At 50.7% G+C, this 8,955-nt stretch overlaps 4 protein-coding genes across 4 annotated transcripts; 1 reads left to right on the forward strand and 3 right to left on the reverse strand.

The window, feature by feature from the left end:
• Nucleotides 1-23: 23 nt before the first annotated feature.
• Nucleotides 24-497, forward strand: UMAG_12058 (uncharacterized protein; the record flags this gene model as incomplete). Its single annotated transcript, XM_011391272.1, has 1 exon — nucleotides 24-497. A coding segment is annotated over one exon (474 nt), but the record flags the coding sequence as incomplete, so codon positions are not given.
• A 3,354-nt stretch (nucleotides 498-3,851) lies between these two features.
• UMAG_02816 (uncharacterized protein) lies at nucleotides 3,852-4,514 on the reverse strand (the record flags this gene model as incomplete). Its single annotated transcript, XM_011390960.1, has 1 exon — nucleotides 3,852-4,514. One exon carries the CDS (start codon nucleotides 4,512-4,514, stop codon nucleotides 3,852-3,854), a length of 663 nt encoding a protein of 220 aa, XP_011389262.1.
• Nucleotides 4,515-5,248: 734 nt separating this feature from the next.
• UMAG_02817 (uncharacterized protein) lies at nucleotides 5,249-5,980 on the reverse strand (the record flags this gene model as incomplete). The annotated part of the gene is made up of 1 exon (XM_011390961.1): nucleotides 5,249-5,980. One exon carries the CDS (start codon nucleotides 5,978-5,980, stop codon nucleotides 5,249-5,251), a length of 732 nt encoding a protein of 243 aa, XP_011389263.1.
• Nucleotides 5,981-6,231: 251 nt separating this feature from the next.
• On the reverse strand, nucleotides 6,232-8,065 carry UMAG_02818 (uncharacterized protein; the record flags this gene model as incomplete). The annotated part of the gene is made up of 4 exons (XM_011390962.1): nucleotides 6,232-7,315; nucleotides 7,344-7,453; nucleotides 7,488-7,876; nucleotides 8,050-8,065. 4 exons carry the CDS (start codon nucleotides 8,063-8,065, stop codon nucleotides 6,232-6,234), a joined length of 1,599 nt encoding a protein of 532 aa, XP_011389264.1.
• Nucleotides 8,066-8,955: the final 890 nt, after the last annotated feature.

Genomic DNA, 8,955 nt, shown 5'->3' on the forward strand with positions numbered 1-8,955 from the left:
TGGTTCATCCCCGATGCCTCTACATCACTCTTGAGCCTAGAGAGGGCGAGAGGCACGCTGCGCGCTACATGACCTACATTGCCTGGGAAGCAAAGAACCGAAGGGATCCACAGAGCACCACGGTCCCTGCTAGTTCAGCGCCTGTCGTTGCTGGACCGGTGATCAAGAGCGCCTCGATGGCACCGCCAAACGAGAAGCCACTGACCGAACAGGCTCTGTTGATCGTGCTTTTCGACCTTGGCACAAGCACCGGGTTCAAGAAAGCGCAAGACGGCTCTCGACCGCAAGTGACGCCTATTACCGGTCAACAGTGTCCTCGGCTGTGCATTCGGGGTTTGCTCGGCCCGCACGCTTACCCCTGTCTCGACCTTTTCGAGGCCCGTTCAACCTTGGTGGACATTCTGTCGTCTAGCTCTGATCCCGCACCAAACCCTCTCAACATCATCGAAAAGCCCATGTGGAATGAGCGCATCCAGCCCGAGTCGGATTCCATTTAGGGTGAGTTCGATTCTCGCCTGCTCTAGGGTCATCGCCAAAGTCAACGTTCAACACCGTTCTGCAGGCTCAAGGCGCCACCAGCACCCTCGATTTCGTCTCTCTCCTGATCCTTTCCGAAGCTCTCTCCTGTTTCGTTTTTCGTACGCAATGGCAATGAACATGTTTCCCTTTAGCTACGTTTCGTTGTGTTCGGACCTTACTCACCATAAACGCGCACAATGGAGACCTTGAGCGCGCGACGCTGGCTGGAAAATTATCTGTGGAGGACTGAGCGCGGTATCGGCTTACATCAGGTTGGACATCGTGAAGGTCATCAGTAAATCAATTACTGATGCCGGGGGATACGGTCGTCGGGGCTTGAGCTTTACCCTAGCATAGTTCGTTTCGTACTCGTACTCTATAGGTCAGGCGCACAAACCAAAAGACTCAAATAGCTCTGTTCCCCTCTATACAGCCATATGAACACGCAACCTGTCTCTTGACCCCGTCTGCCGTCTTTATTAGCAATAAAGCCGCATTGTTCCATTCGGGTTGGTGTCGCCACACACATCAACATTGAACACATCCAAACACATTCGAAACGGCCAACCCGAAGCCGAAGCCACAAGTCGATTGAAGCGGACTGTGCAGTCAATCTACCCACTATATTCCACTATGGTCATTAAGGCATCACTTCGTACCCGTGTGATACCTACGATATCGAAGTTGAGCGAAACTCGGTCTGATCTCGCCAACGAGACATCATACTGCAAGGGTTAGCTGTCGACAATCTCATTCACTAGTGTCGTCAGCTTTGACCATGATGGATAGATAGCATGTAAGACAAAATCTTTGATGCATTTCGATGTTCCGTTCTGCCTATGCCAGCGGCAAAGTCTCTACTAGTCAGTCGTCTCCTCGGCAAGTTTGTAAGCTTAACCTCTCCATTAAAAATGTACCCTCACGAATATCGACTCAGTATTAATAAATAATTCGTGATTGTGAATCACGAATGATGGTGGGTCAGATTGTCTCAACTGTCCCGCCTAGGCGTCTGACAGTTGGGAATCGTTAATGATGTCACAGCTAAGCGTCACCCGCCGGTTGAATGCACGATGCTTTGATTGCGGCTTAGGCCTATGGCGAGACATGAGAGCTCGACGAAGCTCCCTGCCCGCTGAAAAAGGGGGCTGAATGAGCGCAAGGGCGAGCGACAAGAGGGAGGGAGTACAGGGGGGGACAGTTCGAGCGCTAGGCTGACCAGCGCTCAGATTCTTTCACAGTGACTTACGACTAGTTGCTCCAGGCGGGAGCGTGCGCGTTCCAGACGATGTACAATGTGTAAGGTTTGAAGCGCTTCGAAGCACAGAACTCCTCGCGTTGAGCCGAGGATATGCTGTGACATGCTTCGAAACACAAGAGAAAGCTAAGAGGAAAATTCAGCGTGTCTACTTTGAGAAGCACATGTTACTGGAAGCCTGATCTTGTATCGTTAAAACGGATCCTATCCTTCGAAATCTCAACAGTCGTGAGTCACGAGTCAGCGTGTGGATCGAAAAGTGGCTCCAGGGTTTTGCTTGCTAGCCGAACGGCCAAGATTCATTCGCGATTCGGTCTGCGACAGGACAGCTTTACTGCTGTGAGTCAACAGCCGTTGAAGGTCCCCTCCCAAGGCCACGCATGACATGCAGCTCTCGTGCTTGGCATCAAACGCCACCTGCTCCGTGCACAGACGAATCGGATCGTCGCCTCTAGTTGAAGACGTCTCATCAGACAGGCTCCGAGACACCAATCCGGATCTAGTGCTACTTCAGCTTAGCTCGACTTTGATCAGATCGGTTCCATAGCCACAGACGATCATCCTTTCTAGCCATCTCCCTGAGTGATTCAGGGTTGGGTCGCAATGCAGCTGTCCAACACGTCTGGAGAAGGCTCCGCCTGCCCATTCCCTACCTCGTCGCCCGTGATTCGAGGACCCATCATGCAATCAAGTCCGGAGCCACTCCAGTTCGCATCGTGCTCGGACCAAGAGTTTTGAATAGTCTAGGTGGATGTAAAATGTTGGCAAGTGGCATCGTAGGACACTGTGCGGCCTTACTAACAAGGTGTTTTGTCTCTTCTTGGTCAACTTCAATGCCGATAGCTCAAGACATTTGGCATTTTCACTCTTCCAATGTCTCGCTTTGACTCCGCCCGCACCTGAGTAAAAGGGTTTTGCGTCTCTTCTATTTGCGCTTCTCATGGCAAATGCTGCTGTTGCTTAAGCTTCGGTTCTGGCCAAACAGGCGGGCAGCTCCTCATACGCGATCATTGGCACTCGAGGCACCGAGGAGTTACAGGGTCCTTCGTCTTCTGCAGGGTTTCGCCTCATGAACGCAATATCCCTTTCCCCTATCCCTGTCGGCTCACAGTACAATCCTCACACGTTGTCCTGCCGATTTCATACTAGATCTCAAATGTGTGCACACGGAACATCATTTCCTAGACCGACCCTCAGATAGCTCTTAACCCTTAGAACCCAAGTAGCTCGTGACTCGTGACTTGCAATTGTGAATGTCGATCTCGTGACAAATTGACGGTCAGCGCAAGCTGCATTGACGATTTCGACGTTGATCTCGCAGCGTGTTTCGTCAAACGGACGATTGGGTATCTGAAACGCTTGACATTTGTATTCGATATTTCGTGACAACGTCGGTGATGCTCAGTCTCAGTTCGGTTGGTACGATTCAACACCTCCATTATCCTACGCACGTTCATGCCCATCAAGTGTTTACAAAATGTCTCCAGAGACATGCTCAACAGGTACGCAGTCTCTGCCATGTAGATCTGATTTGGGGCTTTGTGGATGGTACTCTCCGTCCAGTTGCTCGGCCAGGTAGAGGACAGGAAGCAGTCTACAATGGCTGGAAACACTTTCACGCTCTCAAGTATCAGATCATCAGCATACCAGACGGCTGGATCTTTGCCCAGGGGCCATGGGACGGCAGCCAGGATGACTGGTTAGTCTGGAAGATGTCTGGCTTTGCAGACTGGCTACAAGCATCTTCATTTTCCAATGACGGCAAGATACTTTCACTGTTTGGGGACAAAAGGTATCATCTCGATCATCACCTCATCATCCCTTACAAAGGGAACAACATGAGCTGTAAAGAAACTCGATTCAACGTCATCATGAACAAGTATCGCATCACAGTGGAGCGGGCCATTGGCTCTGTTGGTGTTCTGTTCCCTCGGCTAAAAAAAAGACAGCAGCAGAAATTCCTCTTGACCCCCATTGCAGGCGACTATCTTGTTGGTGTCATCTTGCGCAATCCATTGTCGTGCTTGAAGGGGAATACAACATCACGATACTTTGGCAACGCTTGACATGTACTTTACCGAAAGGGTTCCCTAATCTCACTCTGCATGAGCATACGTAGGACCATATCAATCTTTGAACTAAGACCACTGAGCCCCTGTTTGATTCCAGTCAGCTCCGTTCGCAGCTGGCTGACCTGACTCCTGATTGCAGCCACTTCTTGATCCGATGACTGAGAAGTACCATGGTTCTGTTGGCTCCCATGGACAAACGTAGCTGCGTGAAGATCAATCAGCCTGTTCACGCCTTTGACAAGGGTGTCACTGATTTGCATCTGTAGCATCCGCCGCCTCTTTTGTGCTGGTGAGGTATGTGTGCTACTGCCATCATCTGTCTCTCCAGTCCCATCTTGATCCTCGTCATCTTGAGAGTCTTGACTTGTGCTTGCGTGCTGCCTGTCTCGATGTCTCTGAAGGGCAAGTGGCTGACCAGTCAAGCCAGCCTCACGTGCCAGACTCACTGACTGTTTTCTTTTCAGGGTCGTCTGGTGGCGGCCAATGGGACTAGAAGCAGGTCTATGGTCATCCTTCTCATGTGGCTTCAGGAACGCCAATTTGAGAGAGGAGGTGTTGTACGAGTCAACAAGATTGTAGAGCAGCCGATAGGCCTCATCCTCATCAAAGTTTGCACCGGTTGCCCTCAATCGCAGTTGCTTTTGACTCCTGACATCATGGACCATCTTGCGCCACTGTGCCTCAAAGGCTCCAGCATTCCGTGCCTGCCTTCCATGTGTTGCAAGAGCCTGGTTTGTTTAGTCCAATGCATCCGTCCATGCTGTTAGAGCCTCTTCTCTTGATGCTGTTGTCCATGGATTATGATTGTCAAGTGCGGTTATGAAACAAAGACGGTCAACAGCTGACCAGTTTGCACCTCTGGGACGGGCTTTACTTGGAGTTACTGTGACCAGCTCTATCTCCTGTTCATCTGAGGAAGGTACTGGTGATGCATTCCTGGCTTCATTGCTGCTTTCCGCTGAACTGTGATCCAGATAACTCCGTAGCTCTGCTGATTGACTGTCCATTTCAAGTATCAGAATGTCGCTCTGACTTCCAGGACTGCACAAGAGATTGCTGGCCAAGGGAGGTCTGGAGCGCTCAAAAGGTGGTGATGAAGTGGATTGGAACGACCCAAATGTCTGAGGTTGAGAAAACACGGTGGTGTGCGGAAAGAAAGAGAGGGACGCGCCCTAGCCCCCATTTTAACATTCAAAATTCCCGTCAGAAGTTGTTGATGGTCTGCTGGAAATTGCACTTGAAGAAAGTCTGAATTGATGGTGATGGTCAGGAAGCAAGATTGACGCAGACAAAGAAGCGATTTCAAACTTTTTGGATCCAAAACCTCTAAATCCAATTTTGCCCGTGAGCTAAATTTTGACTTTGGCTTCTCGTCGGATCGCGTCTGGCCAAAACCTCTCTATTGAGCTTTTTCTCGCGTCGTTTTTCCACACATTCCACGTGAACTCTGTTGTGGAGGGTACAGTCTCGTGATCAAAGGCAATCGTGAATTGATTTTTTTATTGCAAAAATGAGATGAGAAAAACAAACATTTATTTTCACCAATGTGCATGCAGGCTCTCAACAAGAACGAAGATGAGATTGGTAGGTCAGCGTGTAGGCGATCCGGACCTCTGAGGGTGTGGCGGTCGTCATCAGTCTGATTCAAGTACTTGAGGAGGTAAAGGGATGCGGTTCGTGCCGTATTGACTTGCCTGGACATATGTCGTGCGAGGGCGCCGAACGCGAAAGAGATATCCGGGCGGGCGGTATTGGATATCCAAAGCAATTGACCAACGAATTGTTGGTACATTTTGGCGTGTTCCGGTGAACATTCATCGTCGTCAGTGGCATGGATGAGGTATGGCATAGGGATGTGAGATTTAGTGGTAGGGTCATTGAGCCATTTGCGGGCGGTATCACGGATGTTACCTATCACATTCAGGAAGAAAGTGCGTTGGGAGCGGTCACGATGACTTTTAATCTCGAGGAATTCTTGGACGGGGCCTTTGTCTTCAATCTTCCACTTGCCCGCAACTTCGGCCTTGGTCCGCCTGACCTCTTCGTGTGACAGAGATGCGATGAACATAATGTCGACGTAAGCCGTGACCACCCCGAGGGGTGTGAACCGGAACCCCGAGTGCAGAGGCATGGTGCGCTGGGCATGATGGGAATAGGAATAGGAATAATACTTAACTTCTTGCACTGGCAATCGCCCACCCACGCATACTACGAACGACAGGCCCAAAACTCCATTGTGGGGATTGGTACCATCACCGGACAATCACTCGGAGTTTAGCTCGTGCTGTCTCTGGACTCGACCGTTGCAATTATAACCGTCAAATCGAGGAGCAGTCGTGACCTCGAAGGAAAAATGGGGGTTACGCTCGTTGCTCGACTTTATTATTTCCAAGCGACAATGCCGGCGTCATGAGCAAGAACACCAAAAGCCGGGTCATTGTCCTCAAACAGCTGACTTGGTGGTCCAAACCCGAACGACTCGTTGTTCTCATCGTCAGCATGGTCATGTTTGCGCACAAGTAAGACGTTGTCGCAATACAAGACAGGACCGAAGCGATGAGAAACGATCAATGTGGTGAACCCTCCAAACGCGGTGGCATCGTGCAAAAGTTGACCTAGCAGTGCATCGCCTGCTTCGTCTAGGGAAGCTTTTGGTTCGTCCAAGATCAACAACGTGCCTTTTTTGCCGTCGTGGTTTGTGCGGATAGCTTGACAGGCGAGTATAAGCTTAGCAAGGGCAAGCAGTTGCTTTTGACCGTTGCTGAGTTGAATCTCGCCACTCTGTACCTGGTCTAGAGGTATATCCAAGCCGCCAAGTTTGAGAGCCAGGTCGTCCAACGAGACGCGTTTGAGAGCTTGCCAGAGATCCGAGTCTGCAAGTTGCATACGATCCTCATCGACAAGCACACACAGATTCTGACGTAACGTACAGCTAGGAACCACCGCCGCCTGTTGAGGTAGCACCAAGACACGCTTTCTCAATCCAGCCAGGCCGATCCAGCTTGCGTCGTCTCCATCGAGCCATATGTTGCCGGCGGAAAGAGGGGTAAATCGTAACAGCGCCGAGATGAGCGACAATTTTCCACTACCAGTTCGACCGACGACAGCAACCTTTTCACTGGGTGCCAAGTGGAAAGACAGGTTACGTAGAACTTTGGTAGGGATGCCCGTGTCAGGATTAATGTGATTGACGCTGATGCATCGGGCGACGACGTTGGCTCCAACTAAGCACGAAGTTGCAGATGTTGTCGACTGCGTTTTGTGAGGATCTGCCTCTGCCTCTAGTGCTGCTACCTGTTGCAGACGCTCGATAGCGACCAAGCACAGTTCGGGTTGCGTCCACGCCTTGGTAAGCATAGTGATCGCCGCAGTCAGGATCATCAATTGTGTCAACCCAACCGCCACCCAGCCCACAGTAGACTGACTTGAACCTCCCTCTCGTGCACTGCGCTGTGCTAGCCCGACACTGAGGGAACAGAGTGCAGTCGAAATACCCGCTACGATCAAGCCAGATACCAAGGTCAACCAACGCATCAACGACAAATTTAAGAAGAATGCCCTTTGACTGCGTGACACCAGCACCTCGTTCAGCCTGGTAAAGACCCTGTGACCTGCAAAGGCACGAAAGGTCACGATACCATCAATGTTTCGCCAAACAGCGTGTACAGCGGACTCTTGCACTCCAAGTCCAGCTTTCGAACTTGGCCTGAGGTCTGCGGGTAGAAGCTCTTGATCAGCCAAAGTGCTAGTAGCAAGATGGGTAGGATGAGCAAGAACCAAGGCGAAGCCAACGAAAGCAGCATCACGCTTCCCAGAACTACACCGAGGTTGGAAGATACGTTGAAGATGGCCTTGGTCATATCGTTGTCCGAAACAAACAGATCTTGACTGAATCCGTTCACAATACTTTCCGCTGAAGTGTTGAGGAAATACGATAGCGGTACAGCCAGAGTTGAAGCTAGTAGTAGAGAGTGCACCCTATGAGCACACGATTGGGCCACGCGTACGAAAAGGTAGTAGATCTGTCCTGCCAAGGCCAACGAGTTGAGCGTTCAAGTTTTCAATACACCGAGCCATGCTTTGAAATGGATTGCGGCTTGAGCTCTTCCGGCGTGCTCATTCTCCATGCGCGCAAAGGCTTGGCAAAGATTTTTCGCTGTCATTTGCTGTTGTGATTGCGCAAAGAATTGGTGTACGCACTTTCGATGGCAGTCATTGCATGGAAGAAAGGTGGCTGCAGTGGCAGGCGCACACTTTTTGCGAATGGATGCAACGGTGGGCAGGAGCAAGTCGTGAGTGAGAGACGAGACACCCGCAACTAACTCGTTTACATTCCATGTTGGATGCTCGTTCTAGAGACAACATGTAAAACGCCTGTCAGACCGTAGGGTGTAGGTCTGTTTTATCTTCCTGACGTGAAAAAGCGGCCTTGCTTCCATATTCTTCTCTTCGGCACTTTTTTGGTAGGGGTTGCTGCATAACATCGTATCTGTGCACATGAATATGAATACTTTCAGTAAAAGGCATGTGGTTATCGTCTGCCGTACCCTCAAAGATGTGAGCCAAGTCTACAAGGTCTTATACCGAATCGTGGGAAGCTGATGTTGGCACCGCAAAAGACTTTGCTGCAAGTTCGGCATCTGGAGCAGCCCAGCCATCCTGCCACTTTTTGCAAAAGTCTGGCCAACGTGGGTACAGACGTGTCGTCGCCATAGCCACGCCATCTCTCCACAGGATTCTCCACGGAGCCATTAACCACCAACGCTCTAGCCAGACGTACTGAAAGTATGACCTCCACTCGTATGCCACCTTGACTCTCGGATTGATCCAAATCCGCGGCCTGAGCGGTGCTACAGCACGATGGATGTCAAAAGACATCAACTGGCATTCGCTGGAAAAGCAGCGTGGCGAGGATCTGAATCGAAGCGGAAGCTCCAACGGTGGTTCTAGGGCGTCCGGGTTGACATCTTGAGCTGATGTCTGTAGAGTTTGGTTTGCTTGACTTCGGTCGAGGGTTGCTCGTTTCGCTGCTAGGGTCGAAACAGTATTGAGGTACCACCTTGCATCGAAAGCGCTTACACGTTCCAGCAAGCATTGACCAAAAGG

The sequence above is a fragment of the Mycosarcoma maydis genome, chromosome 7, assembly GCF_000328475.2.
Source record: "Mycosarcoma maydis chromosome 7, whole genome shotgun sequence".
NCBI classification, from domain to species: domain Eukaryota; kingdom Fungi; phylum Basidiomycota; class Ustilaginomycetes; order Ustilaginales; genus Mycosarcoma; species Mycosarcoma maydis.